The sequence below is a fragment of the Stomoxys calcitrans genome, chromosome 4, assembly GCF_963082655.1.
Source record: "Stomoxys calcitrans chromosome 4, idStoCalc2.1, whole genome shotgun sequence".
Taxonomy (NCBI): Eukaryota; Metazoa; Arthropoda; class Insecta; order Diptera; family Muscidae; genus Stomoxys; species Stomoxys calcitrans.
In genome coordinates, this window is record NC_081555.1 from 20,741,949 (window position 1) to 20,763,001 (window position 21,053).

At 40.0% G+C, this 21,053-nt stretch overlaps 1 protein-coding gene across 4 annotated transcripts in view; it reads left to right on the plus strand.

Moving 5' to 3' along the window:
* Positions 1-17,723, plus strand: part of LOC106093712 (carboxypeptidase D) — a 101,516-nt gene extending 83,793 nt beyond the window's left edge. Inside the window, exons 5-13 of one of the 4 annotated variants that reach the window (XR_009398192.1) lie at positions 1,033-1,147; positions 4,639-5,688; positions 5,748-6,015; positions 7,529-7,752; positions 11,270-11,422; positions 11,485-12,545; positions 12,619-12,830; positions 17,353-17,441; positions 17,505-17,723. Coding sequence is in view for 3 of the 4 variants with exons in the window: in XM_059368146.1 (XP_059224129.1) it covers positions 1,033-1,147; positions 4,639-5,688; positions 5,748-6,015; positions 7,529-7,752; positions 11,270-11,422; positions 11,485-12,545; positions 12,619-12,800 (3,053 nt within the window). In the remaining variant the exon portion in view is untranslated. Of the gene's footprint in view, positions 1-1,032; positions 1,148-4,638; positions 5,689-5,747; positions 6,016-7,528; positions 7,753-11,269; positions 11,423-11,484; positions 12,546-12,618; positions 13,279-17,352 lie in introns of those variants that run through there. The other 3 variants (XM_059368146.1, XM_059368148.1, XM_059368147.1) reach the window with 3 other exon arrangements.
* The last annotated feature ends 3,330 nt before the right edge of the window (positions 17,724-21,053 follow it).

Below are 21,053 nucleotides of genomic sequence, written 5' to 3' on the forward strand. Positions count from 1 at the left end.
CTATCTTAAAAATTTTTTCTTTTTCAAAATTTAAAAAAAAGGATATTCCTTAAAAATAAAACATTTTTTCGCAATACATAATCTGACATTATAAAATTTTATCCAACATAATTAAAAAAAAATATGAATTTAAAATTTTATCAATAGCTCCAATTTATTTAATCAGAATAAAAATATGTGTCAACTATTTTTAATTTTTTTTTTTTAAATATATTTTAAGCCTATAAATAATAAAAACACTTTTCACTTCACTATCAATTTATCAAATTATAAAAATTAAAAAAAATATTTCTTTATATATACCATCTATGAATGACTAGCAGCAAAGTGTCTATATTTTTGTGTGGAATTTTGTTGAAAATAAAATTTTTAACATGCCTATATATATTTTAAACTATATATTTATATATACATTGTATAATTAGGCTAATTATCGTATCAATAAAAACAAAACTACAAAATATATCAGAGATCCCCTAAAAACAAAAATGTCAACAATTCAAGTATTCAATATTTTAACCCTAAAATAATTGATGTATGTATATTATTACCTAACAAACAAACAAAAAATGGCTAATAAATAAAATTTATATAGCAAAAACCCTACCAACAAACTGTATCTTTGAAATCGTAACGTAAGAAGGCGTATATTGGAATAGTTATCATTTACATCATGCATATAATATCTCCTTAATATTTCATTTTGCATATTGTTTTTAATTTTTGCATCCCCTGTCTTGCATTTCATGAGTTCTGTGTCCTAGAGCACCTTAAATGTGGTTTCAAACCTCAAAACTCACTTAAATGTGTGAAGATATGCGAAAAGAATAGAAGAGCAAAAAAGAGGAGAAGGAATGTAGAATCTTATGGTTATGGTTTTCATCATTTACATATGTCACTCTTTAACTTCTTAAATTTTATTTAAATCACCTTAATTTTCATTTCTAATAATCCTTAAACTATTTGACTATCCTTTTGATTTTCTTTATCATCATCATTTCTTCAGTTTCTATTCTTATGCTCTCATTTCAGGTGATTTTCGCAAAGTAAAAGTTGTACGAGCCGACAGTGATGAGGATATTGAAAAAAATGGAGGGTTCTTGACACCCACCAAATTCGAGCATCATAATTTTGTGGCCCTGGAAAAGTTAGTATGAAATATATATATTTTATAATTTTTTTTTATAAAAAAATTATTCACAAGTTTTGTGCTACATTTACTATATATACAGGTGTATGATAACAGGCATATGTTTAACAGGTAACCCCACCGTCTGTAGCCGGACACTTTCCGATTGTATGAATTATTTCAAATTTAGCGCAAAACGTGTGAATGAACCGAACGGTCCGTCGCAAACAGTGAAGTCTGCAAAATGCTCACATTGAAAATTTACTCTTATGGCAATTAACGATTGCTTAGAGTAGCAGTTGGACAAGTGTGTTTTGTTGTTATAGTTGGATATCTTCATTTGGTTGTTGTTGTAGCAGTTTATTGTGTTCTATCTTTCGTCTGCTTGATTCTGTTGAGTGTCAAGACCCAGGAACTCCCCGACTAAGATGGGGTGCGTCCACAGGGATCTGGGTCTGAGTCGAGTGGGTCTGGCCGGGCAGTTAAGCAGGTGACGTGTATCGTGCGGTCCCTGGTTACAATCGGGACATACATCTTGCACGTCGGCATCAATCCTAGCTCTGTGGGAATTGAGGCGGCTGCATCTGCCGGAATGTAATTGAGCCAGAACTACTCTGGTTTGCGGGGGGAGGTCGATTTCTTCGGGTGCAATGGGTGGCGGTCGTTCTCCAAGGACTACATTCACCCGGTAGCCAATTAACGCGTCTGCTACCGTGTCTGCATGAATGTTGTTCAGACCCGCTTGATCTAGAGTTTCTCTCTTGTAGCGCTGAACCTCACGCTCTAGATCGTGTAGATCTACCTTAAGGCTTCTGGGCGGTGGATATCTATCCACATGATGATGATTTGGATGATTTCTGCGATAACAGCCCAAAAGGTATTGCTTAGACAGCATGTAGTTATATCTTCGCACTGGTAGGATCTTTGTCTCCTAATGGAGAAGGTCCACATGAGAACTGAGGAGACAGCCCGTCGCAGTTCGGAGGGCGGCATTCTGACAGATCTGAATATTATTCCACTGCGTGTCACAAAGTTGACGTGACCACACTGGCGCTGCATAACTTACCACAGACCGGCCAATTGCTTTCTACGTGGTCAACAAGGTTTCTTTGTCTGCACCCCAAGTGCTGCCAGCGAGTGACTTGAGGACCTTGTTTCTACTTTTGACTTTATTGCAGATTGCTGTGGCATGTGGGGAGAAAGTGTAGGAGCTGTCAAGTGTGACGCCAAGTATTTTGGGACACTTGATGCTCGGAATCATTTCTCCATCGACCATCACAGTCAGCTCAGTATTCGACTCACGCGTATTTGTAGTGAACAGTGTGGCTGAAGATTTGGTAGCGGATATGTTCAGATTTCTTGCAGCGAAATATGAGGCAAGCTCATTCAGTGTACGTGTTCTTCATTTGGTAGAAATATTGGGTTGCCTAAAAAGTAATTGCGGATTTTTTAAAAGAAAGTAAATGCATCTTTAATAAAACTTAGAATGAACTTTAATCAAATATATAATTGCCATTTTGTTCGATAACCTTTTGCCATCTTCCTGGCAAATTTAGTATTCCACGCTCATAGAACTTCTGGCCTTTATCTGCAAAAAACTGAACCAAGTGCGATTTTATAGCCTCATCATTGCCGAAAGTTTTACCATTTAAGGAGTTCTGCAAAGATCGAAATAAATGGTAGTCTGATGGTGCAAGGTTAGGGCTATATGATGGATGCATCAAAATTTCCCAGCCAAGCTCACTCAGTTTTTGGCGAGTGACCAAAGATGTGTGCGGTCTAGCGTTGTCCTGGTGGAATATGACACCTTTACGATTGACCAATTCTGGTCGCTTCTCCTTGATGGCTGTATTCAATTTGTCAAATTGTTGACAGTAATGATTTAAATGCCTTTATCTGAATCCCATATCATCTTTACTGATTCATGAATTCGCTCCACAGGTTTAAGGCCATTTGAGTTTGGATATTAGATGTACTCCATTTCTATGAAACTTTATTCAAGCCCGATATTCTCATGGGGATTTTGGGAGTAAGAAGGCTCCCAGGGTGGCGGTTGGTGGGTTAAGGGGTTGGTGTCAACTCCCAGAAACGTGGTCCCGAGAGTGGGTATGAATTTCGTGATCTACTCTCATATACCTTTAATTTGAGTCCCATATTGCCTTGACCCGTAAATATTCATGTCCTATTTAAGGGTGTTTTCGGGGTGAGGTGGTCCCCAGACACTTGTCCCTGAATAACATATCCGCATCGTGCTCTTCTCTCAAATGCCACTTTTTTTAACCCCATATTGCCATTGGTTAGAGGGGAGTTTATGGGATGAGGAGTACCCCAAACACTTGGCTCCAAAATTGGTTATCATATACGTTTTCTAATCTCAAACACCTTTCATTTGGTCGGTGAATTTGTAAATACATGGTCCCACATTTGGATATCAGATTCGTTTTCTACTCCCACATACTATTACTTGAGCCCCATATTAAGATGGTCAATAATTAACTGCTGTTTGTGGGGTGTTTTTTGGAAGGGGTAGACCGTCAGAAAATTGATCCCGAAAATGGGTATCGATTTCGTGCTCTACTCCTGAATACTTTTCATTTGAGCCCCACATTGACCTGGTCGGTTAATATGTCCGATTTAGGTGTGTCTTGGGGAGTGGGGTTGTCCCCCAAACACTTAGCACTGAAAATATATCAGCATCGTGCTCTACTCTCAATATCATTTATTTGAACCCCATATTGCCATTGGACTCGAAGTTGGATATCAAATTCGTTGTCTAAACTCAAATACCTTTCATTCAAAACCCCTTATTTCAAAAGTCAGAAAATGTGTTCGCTCTGTGGGGAGCTCCACTCTCTTTAAGACGCAAATTGACATGGTGAGCAAATACGTCCTATTTGGGGGTTGTTATGGGGGTGGGACGTCCCCTAGGCAGTTGGACCCGAATGTTGATATCAGATTCGTGGTTTACTCCAAAATACCTTTAATTTGCGCCTCATATTTACATAGTCGGCAAACATGTCCGGTTTGGGGGTGTTTTGAGGAATGGGGAGGCCATTCAGTGTCATTCTCTGAAAATATATATCAGTTTCGTATTCTACTCTAATGTATCTCTTATTTGAGCCCCATATTGCAATGGTCAGATTCGTTTGATATCAGATTCGTATTCTACTAGTAAATACCTTTCAGTTGAGTCCCATGTTAACACAGTCGGTTAATATGTCCGATTTAGGGGTGTTTTGGGGGTTGGGGTGGTCCCCCTAATACTTGGTCCCACATTTGGGTATCAGATTCGTATTCTACTCTTAAATACCTTTCATTCGAGTCCCATATTGTCATGATTGGTCTGTATATATATTTGGTAGGTTTTGGGGTGGGGCGTCCCCCCCCTAGGTACCCCATTCACAAATTTTATTTTTATAAAAATTTTGTAAAATTTTTTTCTAAAAAACTTATCTTTTTTTTTTGTATTTTCTAAAAAAAATTACCATTCCATTTCATTTAATTTTCAGGTTTGTACACGATATAGCTGACTCATATCCGTCCATAACCAGACTGTATTCCATTGGTAAATCCGTCCAGAACCGTGACCTTTGGGTTATGGAAATTTTTGCCACACCGGGTGAACATGTTCCGGGAGTGCCAGAATTTAAATATGTAGCCAATATGCATGGCAATGAGGCTGTGGGCCGTGAAATGCTCATCCTATTGACCAAATACATTTGTGAGCGCTACAATTTCGATAATCGCATAACCAAAATGGTAAACACCACCCGCATGCATTTCCTGTACTCCATGAATCCGGATGGCTATGAAATGGCAAGAGAAGGTGATAAGTCCAGTGCCTTGGGGCGAGCAAATGCCCATAATATTGATCTCAATCGCAATTTTCCCGATCAATATGGCACAGATAAGTTCAATAAGATCACAGAACCCGAGGTATTGGCCCTTATGAATTGGACTCTGAGCATTCCCTTTGTTTTGTCAGCCAATTTACATGGTGGCTCTTTGGTGGCCAATTATCCTTTTGATGACAATGAGAATGATTTCAATGATCCCATGACCAGATTACGCATGGCCAACGGAGCCCATAAACTGAATCCTACCGAGGACAATGCTTTGTTTCAACATTTGGCCCAGGTCTATGCCAATGCTCATCCCACCATGCATTTGGGTAATCCTTGTCCTTTGTTTAAGAATGAACATTTCCCTGGCGGCATTACCAATGGCGCCCAGTGGTATAGTGTGACGGGAGGCATGCAAGACTGGAATTATATGAAGGCAGGAGTTTTAGAATTGACCATGGAATTGGGTTGTGATAAATTCCCCATGGCATCGGAGTTACCCAAATATTGGCAAGATAATCGCGAGCCTTTATTGTTGTTCATAGAACAAATTCATAATGGAGCACAGGGCTTTGTGCGTAGTTCGATAGGTACGCCAGTACCAGGAGCGGCCATAATGTTGGATGATGCCAAACATGCTACCTACAGTGGGACCTATGGGGATTATATGAAGTTGGCATTGCCGGGGGTGCACAATATAACGGTATTGGCTGATGGGTAAGTTGGACTTGATGTCAATTTGTGTAAAAAATAATTTAAAATGTTGTAATTTTCAGATTCTCTCCCCAACGCGAACTTATTGAGGTGCCAGCCAGCGGAAAAATCCATTTGGACTTTACCCTAATGCGTGATGATCCCCAACATTGGGCCTCGGCCAACGATTATCGTATCATAGAAAATGTGGTGCATACTCGTTATCATACAAATGCCGAACTACGATCCACTTTGGCCGAATTTGAATCTCGTAATGGTCAAATAGCTGCTTTTGGTTATGCAGAATCTGAGTTTGGTTTATATTACAACTCCATTAAATTGACAGCAGATGTAAGTAAGAAGGTTAAAATGAAGTCAGGGTACACTAATCAAGGTAAGGTGGAGCGGGCGAAAAAACATGGCTCAATAATAGAAGATTAGAAGGTCACATGCAAGCCGAAAACATAGATTGTAAAGTTGCCATGAACATTGAGGATGTCAAAAAGGCTCCATTAGAAATGTCACAAATAAGAGAAAACGTAAACATAGAATGAAAGTAAAATGAGAACAAGTTGAAATACTTAATGGCAAGAACTGGGCTGATCGCTTTTCACAACCAAAAAAAAAAACAAACTTCGGATTATACTTTCTCCCACTGACTTAATATACCACGTTTAGTGATTAAAAACAATAATGACACATTGAATTTTGGTTTTAAATTTAATTTGTCCATGGCATTTCTTAATCCGCTGTGTCAGTAGCAGAGAACTGCATGAGGGCCAATAGCCACTTTGGCTAAGGCAATTGTCTGTATCGCATGACACATAAAAGCAAAGTTAGCTAGAAACACACGCACATATACAATAGAGTTAGTAATCATTCAGTGGAAGTGATTTTTAATTTGCACGACGAACATCGTGTGTTGCAAAAAAAAGTTGGATATCATCTCACGGTAGCGCTCGCCGTTACGTTACGATTCGAATCATCTTTGAAGAAGTGCGGTCCAATGATGCCACCAGCCCATAAACGTTAAATCGCATGATATAGGCGGCCAAATTACCGGCTCTCAATAAGTCCGTTGTTACGCGTGTTATGTGGCATGTGGCACCGTCTTGTTGAAATCACATGTCATGCAAGTCAAGCTCTTGCATTCTGGGCAAAGGAAAAAGTTGGATGTCATCTCAAGGTAGCGCTCGCCGTTACGTTACGATTCGCATCATCTTTAAAGAAGTACGGTCCAATGATGCCACCAGCCCGTAAGCCACACTAAACTGTGATTTTTTTCTGGATGCATTCGTAACTCTTGCAACGCTTCTGGCTGATCTTCACTCATTCACCCATTGAGCCAAAAATGTACTTCGTCGTAAAATGGAAGAAGCGCGCGATGAACGTTCTTAACAGAGCACGCATTTCGATTAAAAAATGCAATAACTTGCAAGCTTTGTCCGTTTGTAAGACGATTCATGGTTAAATTATAGACCAAACTGAAGATGTTTGACAGTGAAACAAAACCTTCGTGAGCTGTTTAAACCAGTGTTGCCAAAAAGATAATAGCTAAAAAATCAATCTATTGGTTGCCCAAAAAGTAATTGCGGATTTTTTAAAAGAAAGTAAATGCATTTTTAATAAAACTTACAATGAACTTTAATCAAATAATAATAATTTAAGCAAGCTAAAAGTAACAGCTGATAACTGACAGAAGAAAGAATGCAATTACAGAGTCACAAGCTGTGAAAAAATTTGTCAACGCCGACTATATGAAAAATCCGCAATTACTTTTTGGGCAACCCAATACATAAGTGAAATCACTTGCTTTTAGTTTAAATAATTACTTTATTTTTAATAATTTTGAATTCTATTTCAGATTGGCGCCCCCGAGGAAAACAAATATAAAATTCTGATCTTAAGCTCCTTCTTTGATTCTGCTTCACCTTTGGGTCGTGAAATTTCCATGAATATGGTACGCCATGTCATTGAGGGTTACAAACTAAGGGAACCCTTAATTATGAAGCTGCTACAAAACAGCGTTTTGTATTTCTTGCCAATAACGGAAAATTTTGAGCAGGTTTTCAAGATTTTCAACAAAAAGTGAGTATAAAAAAATATATATAAAAATAAATCTCTACAGGAAAACATGTGATACAAATTTTCTAAAAAACTGAAAATTTCACTTGGGGTGTATTGTGAATGTTGGAAATCAAGCAGCGGTTCTGATTGGTTTTAACTATCCAAAATCCATGTTTATCTTGGTCTTGTTCATCTCAAATATGGACACAAACCTCCCCACGGTGTCACCTGGGTAGCCTTCATTACCATTCGTTAATGGTAATGCAAATTTGCCCATGAAAATTCCTTTAAAGAACAAACTTCTCACAAATCAATGAGTGCCGTCCGATTCAATTTTAAGTTCAATGATAAGGGCACGGAATAGCTGTGAGCACCACACAGGCTGGAACATTAAGGTCCGGTCTAAATAGTGTTCAATGCTGTCACGAGAAACTTAGCTGCGAGCTACCGGGCGCGTCCACAGGTTGTGGATAGTTCTCCATACAGGGTAACTGCAACGGCAGTCGCGGACAATCAGCGGTATCGAGCGGAGAGTCTCAGTGAGAGGCCGGGCGGCACCGGCTCTTGCACAAACACTGAGTGCCTATGATGCTCGATATGACAAGGCGAGTTATTGACGCCTATCTGGAGCCCCACCTGGCCAATATTTTTAAGCGTGCCCGGGACTTGCATATACTCCGAAAGCTTGGCAGGAGGCAAGGGTGGTTTTTATACCCAAGCCCTACAGATCTATAAGGCATACGTTTTTTCTACTCAAAACCATGGAACGGATTGTGGACACCATGATAAAGAGTAGAACATCCAGTGAACTGCTCAAATACAAACAGCATGCCTATGTAAAGGGAAGGTCGGTGGAGACTGCTCTGAACAAGGTTGTGCATAAAATAGAAGAATCCCTCGATGCCATAACGTACACACTAGCGGTATGCATTGACATCGAGAGGGCGTTTAATAACGACACATTGATCCAATCCTTAGACCAGTACCGGGTGGACCGGGTCCTTAGAGACTGGATAAACCATATGCAACAGGTGGATAAATTGGGGGTCTCATGATATAAATATAGGGGAGAAATTGGCACAAGGCACGCCACAGGGTGGTACTTTATCGCCACTCCTATGGGTTGTTATTTTTGTAACAGCCCTTGCCGATGAAGGAATCCATCAGGCTCAATCCGGCTGCTATGGGATCGAATCCTATGGGTGACCACCATATATGACCTATTACGGATGTTGACTGAGGAGATATTTGAACCCGCCGCTATGCAGGCAATGTTATAATACTTCTAAAGGGGTAAGGATCCGAACCAGCTATGCAGAAGGGCCCAATGTGTCTTGCTGATGGGAAACGTCTGGGTTAGACCTAGGGGTCTGAATGTTAACCCAAAGAAAACTGAATTCTGTCTGTTGACGACGTTGGCGTTTCCTCAATAGAACTATTTCGATATCCGACAAGGTCAAATACTTAGGTGTGATCTTTAACAGGGAACTGAATTGGAAGTGTCGCATTAAAGAGCGTACTGAGAAGGCTCACAGATGTTGGGTACTATGTAGACGGGCCGTAGGCTTGAAATGGGGCCTGAATCCTAGGAAAGTCCACTGGCTCTACAGGAGCGTGATTATACCAATACTTACTTACGCCTCAGTAGTTTGGTGGACTGCTATGGAGAAAAAGTGCAACATAAGGTCCATACAACAGGTTCAGAGAACATATTGTCTTTGCATAGACGGAACGATGAGGATCACGCCCACTAGGGCAAATTGCAAATTTTGCCCATGAACATTCCACTAAGGAACAGGGGCAAACTTCTCACATATCAATGAGTGCAGTCCGATTCAAGTTTTAAGCTCAATGATAAGGGGCCTCCTTTTTATAGCCGAGTCAGAACGGCGTTCCGCAGTGCGACACCTCTTTCGAGAGAAGTTTTACATGGCATAGTACCTCACAAATGTTGCCAGCATTAGGAGGAGAGGGGAGCGCCCACTAGGGCACTGGAGACTATTATAGATATCCGACCCATTAACATACAGATTAAGTGTGAGGCAGCCACTGCGGCTATGAGACTTACAGCGATGGGAGAAAGAATTAAGGATAGGAGCAGCTCCTACCATCGCGGTATAATCAAGACGTCGATAGGAAACCTGGAAGAAATGGAAGAGGTTTCGATCTGATACCTGAGACGACACTTGAGGTGGACTGTGAGGCAGCGCAATGCTGCCAGGGCATATCTGTATATCCGACCCATAGACATTCAGATTAAACGCGAGGCAGCCACTACGGCTATGAGACTTAAAGCGATAGGAGAGCGGATTGAGGATAGGAGCAGCTCATACCATCGCGGTATAATCGAGGCGACGATAGAAAATCTAGGAGAAGTTTCCGATCGGAGACGATACTTGAGGACTACTGCCAGCGGCATAGTCTTAGATTGAACCTTAGTATTGCCCTCTGGAAGATCATTTTACACGGATGGATCAAAGCTAGAGGACAGAGTGGGGCTGGGGGTCTATATTGAGAACCCAGGGAATGAGATCTATTGTAGAGTGCCTGACCAATATACAGTCCTGCAGGCGGAGGTACTGGAGATCACGGAATGCGTGAGGTGGTGTGGTGTTAACGCGAGGACGTAAAGTATGAACATCTTTACGTACAATCAACAGGCCATAAAGGCAATAACAAACAGGACGGTAAGATCATGAGCAGTCTTGGAATGTAAGTTGGAAATTAACGCCTTCTCTGAGGATCCGCATCGTTTGGGTGCCGGGCCATAGCGGAGTAACTGGGAATGAGAAAGCAGACGTTTTGGCAGTGAAGGCCAGAGAAATGCCGTCAATAAACTTGGTTAACCCGAAGCCTTTCGGGTCGACACAGTCTTAGTTAAGGGAGTGGGTACGAATGCGCATGTAACCATCTGGAACAGCGAAACGGCCGGTAGGACGGCGAAAATCATATGGGGAGGTCCTATTACTGAAAGGAAGTAAGAAGGAGGCCAGTATAGCTTTCGGTACCATAACGGGACACATAGGACTACGAGCTCACTTATGTAAAATCGGTGCGGGGACACATAGGACTACGAGCTCACTTATGTAAAATCGGTGCAGCAAGTGATAGCATGTGTAGGGCGTGAGGGGAAGATGATGAGACGTTGGAGCATTTCCTTTGTCATTGCCCGGCTTTCGCGGCTAACATATACCGGCACATAGGTGGGGACAAAATTCAGGTATGAACCAACTTAGGGGCGTGGTATGGAAAACAATAAAGGATTTTGTAAGCAGCACGGAATTCCTAACTTAGATTTTCGAGGTAAATTTTGGCATGGGGCTGATTAATATTTGCACCCTCTTTTCAGCCTAACCTAACCTATTGACGCCTTTAAATAACCAATTGCCAACTTGTTTCACTGTAAAATTTAAAAAAAAATTTTGGTAGAAATAAAATTTTGTAATTTTTTTTTAAATTTATAATTTTTAAATAAAAATTTTTAACATTTTTTAATTTTTGTTTAATCGCTCGTATTCGTACTTGTTTTTTTTTTCAGCAACTCCATATGTGATCCCGTCATTGGCAATGAGTTGGGAGAACGTATTTTAAGCCCTGAATCCGAAAAGAGAAGAAATCTCTTGCTGACATTTTTAGAAAACCAAAGATTCGATTTAATGTTGACTTTCTCCACAGGATCGTCGGAATTAAGGTAAGCCACCCCTTTGGTAAAAAAAAATATCCTTGACTTATTATTAACCTTCTTCTTTTCAGTTACCCCAAAGGAGAACAAATCTTTGAGAAATTTGCCCATAACATAGAAAATACAGAATTCAATTATTCCCCCCTGCAGTGCTCCTCTACCTCAACGCGAGCCTTACGCCACGACATTACAGAACGTTTGACCAATCTCTTGTACAAAATGTACAACATACCCATGTTTACATTGGGTCTCTCCTGTTGCAGTATGCCTGACCAAAAGGACATCACCTCGGCATGGCGTAAAAATATTGAAAAGCTTAAGAATTTCCTGCATTTAGTGGATACCGGGGCAGTGGGTTTTGTGCACAATGCCGAGGGTCAGCCCATACGCGAAGCTTTCATACGCATCATAGACCACAATCCTGTTTATAATGTTAGTAAAAATGCTGCCCGCTTCCAATTGATACTGCCCGAAGGCACTTATGCCTTGGAGGTGAGTGCCCCCAATTTCGAAACCCAAGTTGTAAAGGCAGTGGTGAAACATGACGAAATTACTGATTTGGGAGTCATTAAACTAGCTCCCTATACCCTTATAGTGGGTCATAGTGAAATACAGCCCCTGGGCAGATTGGGAGACTTAATAGATACCACCATGGTTTCGGGCTTTGTGCTGGACATGTCCAATCATCCCATACAGCATGCCAAAGTGTCAGTGGTCAAACCCATTGTTAAACATTTCATACGCAATTTCACTGACAGTTTGGGTACTTATATACTGAAAAATGTGCCCACAGGAGAAGTTACTTTAAAGGTGGAGGCACCTCGATTCCTGGAAACTTCAAGGCTGGTCAATGTTGCATCCATGGGTGCTGAAGTAAAAAATGTGGTTTTCCATTTGAAGAGGAATGAGCACGTTATGGGTATGCCACGTTTTGTGTTCATCATATTGGCCAGTTTGGCCATTATTACCGGCGTTGTAATGTGCATTTTGTGTGCCCAATGTCTATTGGCTAGACGACATCGAGGTGATAAGCCCTATTATAATTTCTCCTTGCTGCCACAAAAGGGCAAGGAACTGTTCGAAGATGAGGGAGATGATGGAGAGACAGAATTGTTTAGATCTCCCATAAAGAGTGAGTAAATGGATTTTTGTTGGCATATCTCCATATTTTAATGTTTTTCTGTTATCATTCCTTACATTTACAGAGGGCATGACCATTAAACCCTACTTCGATGAGGACGATGATGATTTGAAACGAATTATACATTCCGACAACGATGATGATGATGATGAGGATGATGATAACAATTTTCAACACAGTGGCATAGGCATAGATGCCGATGACAGTGGCGAAGAAATTGTTATGCTGGAGAAAGGTCATCATTGAGAGTAAACAACAAAACTGTGATCTTGATTGGTATGCTAAAAGGATAAACAACACTAAAAGGAAAGGAGAGGAAGTTAAATTCTTGAAATATTTAAAATGGAAATCAGCTATTTTCATACTCCAATGTTTATGGAGCATGCTTGGAATTCACTTTTATAATGGTTTGAAGGTTAAACCCTTCTTTTACTGCATAGAAATTAGTTTTGACCCAATTTGGTTCAAGTTTATCAGGAAAATGGAGTTTAAAGAACGCAAATTCTAAATTATCGATTTTATTATGACACCCACAACCTAGAACGTCTCTTAAAAAATTTAAATTTCTTAAGGCTTGGAGATGTATACGAAATTTTTAAATTTAGACATCAGTTATATATATGGAGCATAGAGCAGCGCCATCTGGTGGTGAAAAGTTTTTATCAACTAAAACAACGATAGTCCTGCTGATACAACGAAAAACATATTGTTCAAGAAAAACCAGCATAGTTAAAAATTTTTAAATTAAAACATCAGATAAATATGTGGAGCGCAAAGAAGCGCCATCTGGTGGTTCATCATTTGAAACAATTATAATATTAGATCTGTTCGCGTACTTTTTCAGTAAAATTGCAGGAGAGTAAGAATAACCTTTGCTCTCTTTAGCTATTTATTTGAATTAAGCAGCTGATTTTCATAAAACAGGGAAACAACCTCCAGTAGAAATTTGCAAGCTCTCAATTACTAAACTCTTAAAAAAATTGCTCGCTCTCGCGCACTCTCCCGCTCTCTTCTTCTAACAAATAAAGTACGCAAATGACTTCCAGTAACAATTTGTGCAAATTTGCACAAGCTGACACAGCGAAAGACAGACCGTTCGAGAAAACCAGTGCGAGTGAGAAGTCAAGTGAGGTATGGGTTCGGCATACCTGAATAAACCTTCATTTCCTCTAATCAACCACTTAAGACCCACAGTAACAAAAGATCCCTCAAACCCATCCCACCCGTGAGGGGTATTGACACAAGAGATGCTTTACCGCTTCCGCGTTCTCCCTACCAATATCGTGCTTCCCTAGCCATAGGATACGGAACCTCCTCTTCCCTGACAAAAATAGAACTAAGAACTACATCCGATTTGGACAGTTGTCATAAAAAGTGTTACTCCAATATTCGGGTAAAGCGTAACATGGACCATGTCTTTAAGTTAGCCATTGCTTTCCAGCTCATTCCTGATTGCTTTCCAAACCCTGATGACAAGAGGCCCAACAAGGCCCAGTAGCCTATCTCATTAACCGCAGATCCACACATGCATCCTGCCAGATGCCTCGATTTCATATAACCTTAAGACAGAGTCTTAAGCGTCACCTGAATGTTCGTATATTGCAGCCACCCCTGCCACGAAATCGTACCCAGAGCCTACAAAATGATCTGTCTGTATGACTTCTTAACTCGATTTCACATGACCCGAATACATAGTCTTAAACTCATAATTCTGAGCTTCACATAAATGTCCCAAATAGATTGAAAATTCCTGTCTGGGTGCCATCTTTGCCTCGTAATCTTATACAGAGCTTTCATAATGACTAGTTTTTATAACTCCTTAGTTCCTAAGAAATTAATAAAGATCCCCCTCCTTTCTCGATATCTTCAACATAGATCGTAATTGTCTGACTCTGAATAAACCCCTGCCTCGAAGTCGTATGCAGAGTCTGCAAAATGGAGAGTCAAAGAATAAAGATCCCAGTCTAGTTTTACTTTATCCGTTTATATCGAGGGTTCTGTGAAGGTGGGTTACATTTTGGGCACAATCTCCCTACCCGGAAATTGAACATCCTAGTCGCTAATAGAGAAAAAATATAACCTGCCGTAATGCCAATTTTCGAACAGAATTGAGGAGTATCCATATTTATTGAGTCTCTTAGGACAGTTCCCGGCACTGCATTCTTAATTGACTTCAAACCGAGTATGGTAATATTTATCGACCTTAAATCAGTTCCTCCATATTATCTCCCCCGGAGGCCACCGTAGCGCAGACGTCCGCCTATGACGCTGAACGCCTGGGTTCGAATCCTGGCGAGACCATCATAAAAAATGTTACAGCGATGGTTATACCCTCCTAATGCTGGCGACATTTGTGAGGTACTATGCCATGTAAAAACTTCTGTACCAAAAGGTGTCGCACTGCTGCATGCCTTTCGGACTCGGCTATAAAAAGGAGGCTCCTTATCATTGAGTTTAAAACTTGAATTGGACAGCACCCATTGATATGTGAGAAGTTTGCCCCTGTTCCTTTGTGGAATGTTCATGGGTAAAATTTGCATTTTGCATTTCCATCTCCCCCGGGCATGGAGATTTCGCATGAAGACCCAGTTAAAGTAGAAGTTCATTGTTGTTGTTGTTGCAGCCACATTTTCATGTGGAGGTGGCGATCCTCGTCAAGCTCCTGTTGGTGACCAAGCTCGTTCCGGTCCAAAAAACCGATTGCTGGGGGTACAGGGTGGCCATTGGCTATTTAAAGACGCCAATAACCTGCCTTGTCATATCGAGCATCATAGGCAATCAGTATTTGTGCATGAGCCGGTGCCGCCCGGTCTCTCACTGAGACTCTCCTCTCGATACCGCTGATTGTCCGTGACTGCCGTTGCAGCTACTCCATATGGAGTATTCCACATTCATGTTTTTATGTCACTTTGTTTAGCTCTTTTTTTCAACTTTACACCACACTAACTAAATTCCCCATTAACATTCCACTAAGGAACAGAAGCGCGCAATTCTCATCCGATTTGGCTGAAATTTTGCATGAGGTGTTTTGTTATGATTTCCAATAACTGTGCTAAGTATGGCGCAAATCGGTATATAACCTGATATAGCTGCCATATAAACCGATCTTGGGCCTTATAAACCGATCTTGAGTGCAATTCTCATCCGATTTGGCAGAAATTTTGTACAATGGCGTCTCTCATGACCTTCAACATACGTGTCTAATATGGTCTGAATCGATCAATAGCTTGATACAGCTCCCATATAAACCTATCTCCCGATTTTGCTCCTTGAGCCCCTACAAGGCGCAATTCTTATCCGAATGGACTGAAATATTACACAATGACTTCAACAATGTTCAGCATTCGATTCATTTATGGTCCGAATCGGACTATAACTTGATATAGCTCCAATAGCATAACAGTTCTTATTCAATGTTTTTTGTTTGCCTAAAAAGAGATACCGCGCATAGAACTCGACAAATGTGATCCATGGTAAAGAGTATATTGGATTCGGCCCGGCCGAACTTAGCATGCTCTTAGTTGTCATATTTTAGTTTCGTTTATATCACACTAAATTTGACATGTCATAAGACATCTACACGTCGTGTAATAGAGCCTTAAGCATTCAATAAAATCATAGTGATGATGCTGCGGTGTTGCTTTAGTAACATCAGGGATGGGAAATTGTTATCTTGGTAGTTCTGTTGATAGTTTTTAAAACAGGGTTACCGTTGAGATTTTAGAAAAGGTCACATAAAAATTCGATTAAAACAAGTTAAAAAAAAACTTTCCCTTAAAAAATAATAGACAGGGTCTTGTAAGAATTTGTAAGTCGCACTTTTGCAGGAAGTATCGCAGAAAAGTTGTCAGTTTCAAAGTGTCATTTGTCTCTAAAAAGGTTGGAAATTCCCACATTGGTCGCACAACGGTAACACTACTTCACCCTATTACGAGTACATGCACAATAAGATTTTATGACAATTTAGGGTTGGTTTGAATGTTTCATCATTTTTTTAACTCGCACTCAGAATCACGTACTCGACATCCAAAAAGGCAAAAAAGCTAAATCAACGCCACCCACAAGCAAAATGCGGTAACATACAAAAACCCCCACCACCTTAAACGTCTTGTGTTTGTGTGTTCATTCAAGTACCGTTGTTTTCAATACATAGAAATATTCTGTTTGAGTCATTCAAAAATTAAAACATGATGCGTTGAGGCATGCGTTTCGTTCGACCGCTGCAGATCTCTGGTCAGCTCACCATCATACGCACATCGGATTGAAACAACAAAAGAGCGGTGGCTAGTGAAGGGTGTGAAAGAAAAAAAGTATTTGATTATATATATTGAGAATTGAAAACAACTGGATGATGCAATCTAGTTCAGTTCATACATTTTACTGACTCGTTCAATTGAACTAGTTCGTTTGCCTACTACACTTATATGGCGATAATATATTTGCATTTGTATACTCTAAACTTGGTTTTTCGATATTTTTAAACATATCCCTCCTCTCCCTATAGTGTTGGATATTTTATAAAAAAATCATAAGATAAAAAATTCGGCACTGTCGAATAGTATCATAAACATGTATGTAATATTTTAATATTAAAAACAAAAACTAAATTTATTATTTAAAGAAATTTTAACAAAACATAAGAAAAGTGGCAATATTAATATAAACTTTATTTAAAGAAAAATAATTATTTCATATATAACTTCAGCCAAGCCGTAATGAGTTTGTAATATACAAACATAACAGATTTATAAGCAAAAAATTAATTTTTTAATGAATTTTCTATAAAAAACAAAAATAGTGACACAAGCAAACGACTCGAATCTCATTGAGAAAATAAAAAACAACAGCAAACATTCCCCCAAACAGAGTCTGTATATGAGTTTTAAAGTAAGTTATTTCAAATCAAAAATTTCTTTTTTTGTATAATATTATTTTTTGTTTATTTTATAGTTTTTAACCATTCGTACATTACCAGAAACTGCTTTAATACGGTTTAATGAAAAAAAAAAAACAGAATTTCCTTAATAGAACTTGCTCAATTTTTTGATACAAATCTATTTATATACATATATACAAATTAAAATAGAAATTTATTAATATTTACAAAAAAAGACAAACATCACATCAATGAAAGAAAAGCTTTAGCCGTATATTTATCTATAAGACAAATAAAAAAAAAATAATATAAAATTTTTATATTTAAAATAATAAGTTATATAAATATATTTATTGTGTAGTAAAAACAGAAAAAACAAATATCTAAATAATAAAGAAATCTTTTACAAAAATTAAAAAAAAAATGGATTTTTGTATCTCTTTATATTGGGTTGCCCAAAAAGTAATTGTCGGTAATATAGTAGTAATATAGTCGGCGTTGACAAATTTTTTCAACGGCTTGTGACTCTGTAATTGCATTCTTTCTTCTGTCAGTTTTCAGCTGTTATTTTTAGCTTGCTTTAGAAGAAAAACTGCCCGAAATTTTGTTTACATTTGTTTGTTTGGCGTCAATTTTAATATGGGTACCACATGCATTGAAAGAAATTCATTTAACAAACCGAATCAACGCTTGTGTTATGCACCTTAAATGCAATGAATTCGATCCGTTTTTAAAACGAATCATAACTGGAGATGAAAAATGGATTGTTCACAACAACGTTAGTCGAAAACGATCATGGTCCAAGCATGGTGAACCAGCTCAAACCACTTCAAAGGCTAATATCCACCAAAAGAAGGTTATGCTGTCTGTTTGGTGGAATTGCAAGGGTGTGGTATATTTTGAGCTGCTTCCAAGGAACCAAACGATTAATTCGGATGTTTACTGTCAACAATTGGACAAATTGAATACAGCCATCAAGGAGAAGCGACCAGAATTGGTCAATTGTAAAGGTGTCATATTCCACCAGGACAACGCTAGACCGCACACATCTTTGGTCACTCGCCAAAAACTGAGTGAGCTTGGCTGGGAACTTTGGATGCATCCACCATATAGCCCTGACCTTGCACCATCAGACTACCATTTATTTCGATCTTTGCAGAACTCCTTTAAATCGCACTTGGTTCAGTTTTTTGCAGATAAAGGCCAGAAGTTCTATGAGCGTGGAATACTAAATTTGCCAGGAAGATGGCAAAAGGTTATCGAACAAAATGGCAATTATATATTTGATTAAAGTTCATTCTAAGTTTTATTAAAAATGCATTTACTTTCTTTTAAAAAATACGCAATTACTTTTTAGGCAACCCAATAAAAAGCACAACAGAAGGCAACGGCATACTCCAATTGTTATAGGCAATTGCTGAAGATATAATCCTGAAGACATAACAGCGTAATGGCAAACTATTACTCACTCCAACCGGCGGTATGTACACGTTGTATAGCTCTATCTCAGCGGTAAAGGACTTGACTGCTATCCACATGCACTCCATGTAGGGGTCACTAGCGCCAGGCGCAGGCGAGATGGGTCTATATTGCATGGAATGGTGTATCACGAAGGTCAATCCCCCACCTCCATTCCTTGAGCGAACCTTACGTAGCACATTGTATCCGTGACAACTGTGCAAGCTGCAGGGGTCACTAGCGCCAGGCTCAGGCGAGATGGGTCTATATTGCACGGAATGTAGTATCACGAAGGCCAATCCCCCACCTCCATTCCTTGAGCGAACCTTACATAGCACATTGTATCCGTGACAACTATGCAAGCTGCAGGTCTTGATCAGCTTTGTCTCCTGGATCGCTGCGACCAATATATCTTTCCGACTCAAGAAATCCACAATCTCATCGAACTTTGCCTCGAAGACCGTAGCAGTTTAGTTGCAAAAATTATACATTTCCCGGCACTGGCCGGGCTGGGATGCTACCGTTGCGTATATTGCCGTACAGGAGAAGTCGGAGGGGTCACATAGTCCGACGACGAGGACGCAGAAGGCGACGACACGACGCTTGTGACCCACTGCTGGCTATGTTCGTACAGCACCTTGCGACATATCCAGTATGACTACACTCCCTTAGTGAAGTGAGGCCAGAGCAAGAGCGGAAATGTACCCACTCCATGCACCGGTTACACCTCACCGACACCGACCGATGATGAAGGCGATTCTGGCAAACCGATCAGAACCAGGGTCCGGAGTTCTTTTCAATCCCGCCACGGACCAGAAGCGTGCGGAGAAGGCACTCCGGGATGTGCCTCTCCCATGAAGAAAAAAGACAAACACGTACACTGAGGCGGCAGCCCTTGCCGATGAGGGCTCCATCGGGTCAATCGGGTGCGTACACCCCGCTGCCATGGGATTGTACAGGTTGTATATTCGGTTAGCGGTGTGTATCTCAACTACCTCTTAAAACGGGAAGTAGAAAATTGTATTACCATCTTATCGCAACAACAGTGTTTTTATACCCTCCACCATAGGATGGGGGTATACAAATTTCGTCATTCTCTTTGTAACTCCTCGAAATATTCGTCTAAGGCCCCATAAAATATATATATATGCTTGATCGTCATGACATTTTAAGTCGAACTAGCCATGTCCGTCCGTCTGTCTGTCTAAAGCACGTAAACTTTCGAAGGAGTAAAGCTAGCCGCTTGAAATTTCGCACAAATACTTCTTATTAGTGTAGATCGGTTGAGATTGTAAATGACCTATATCGGTCCACGTTTTGATATAGCTGCCATATAAAGCGATCTTGAATCCTTTTTTTCACGTATCCAACATGCAGGGGATGTCCCCTATAATGCAGTTCATTGCGTTGGCGATTAGAAAAGTTAAGGGATACTCGTCTTAAATTTCTGAACGCCAATGTCGGTGGGAATGACATTAGCCTGAAGTCGATTCCACATACGAATGGTTCGGGCGAAAAATTAATTTTCTCGATAATAAATGTTTTGGTCGACTGGCCAATCAATTACAAACGGGTGTGAGTTCCTGGCAAGTCTTGTATTCGTGGTGAACATCCTAACGTCAGGGATATGTAGACAAATATCCTTGGAACACACGCCATGAAAGTAACGATACAGTAATACAACGCTACCCATATTCCGACGATGTTCAAGAGAAACAATAGAGTTGGATAATCTACTGTCCGTTGAACCCGGTCAAGTAGCTCCAAGGATCACTTTAGCAGCTCCTGCCCATGTATGAGAGTTATATTCCATCCTCGGCCTGATGTAGGTAGTATAGATATTAAGAAGATCAGAAGAGGTGAAATACTTCCTGTACTGCTTAAGAAAGCTCAAACACTTGAATGCTTCTTTCGACACTTCGAATACGTGTTTTGACCAATGGACATCACATTGTATCTTCATGCCCAGAACATCAAGAGATATCTGACTGCTCAATATCTATACCGTCGATAGATATCGATGAGGAAAGAAACAGCACTGCGTTTTAATGTCGCTAAAGTCTACTCTGTTCATTCTACCCCACTCGGAAATGGCCAACAAATCTTGGGAGAGTGTCTCATACATTATGTGCCTACTGTCCAAAATTTCTTGAGGACTGGACCTA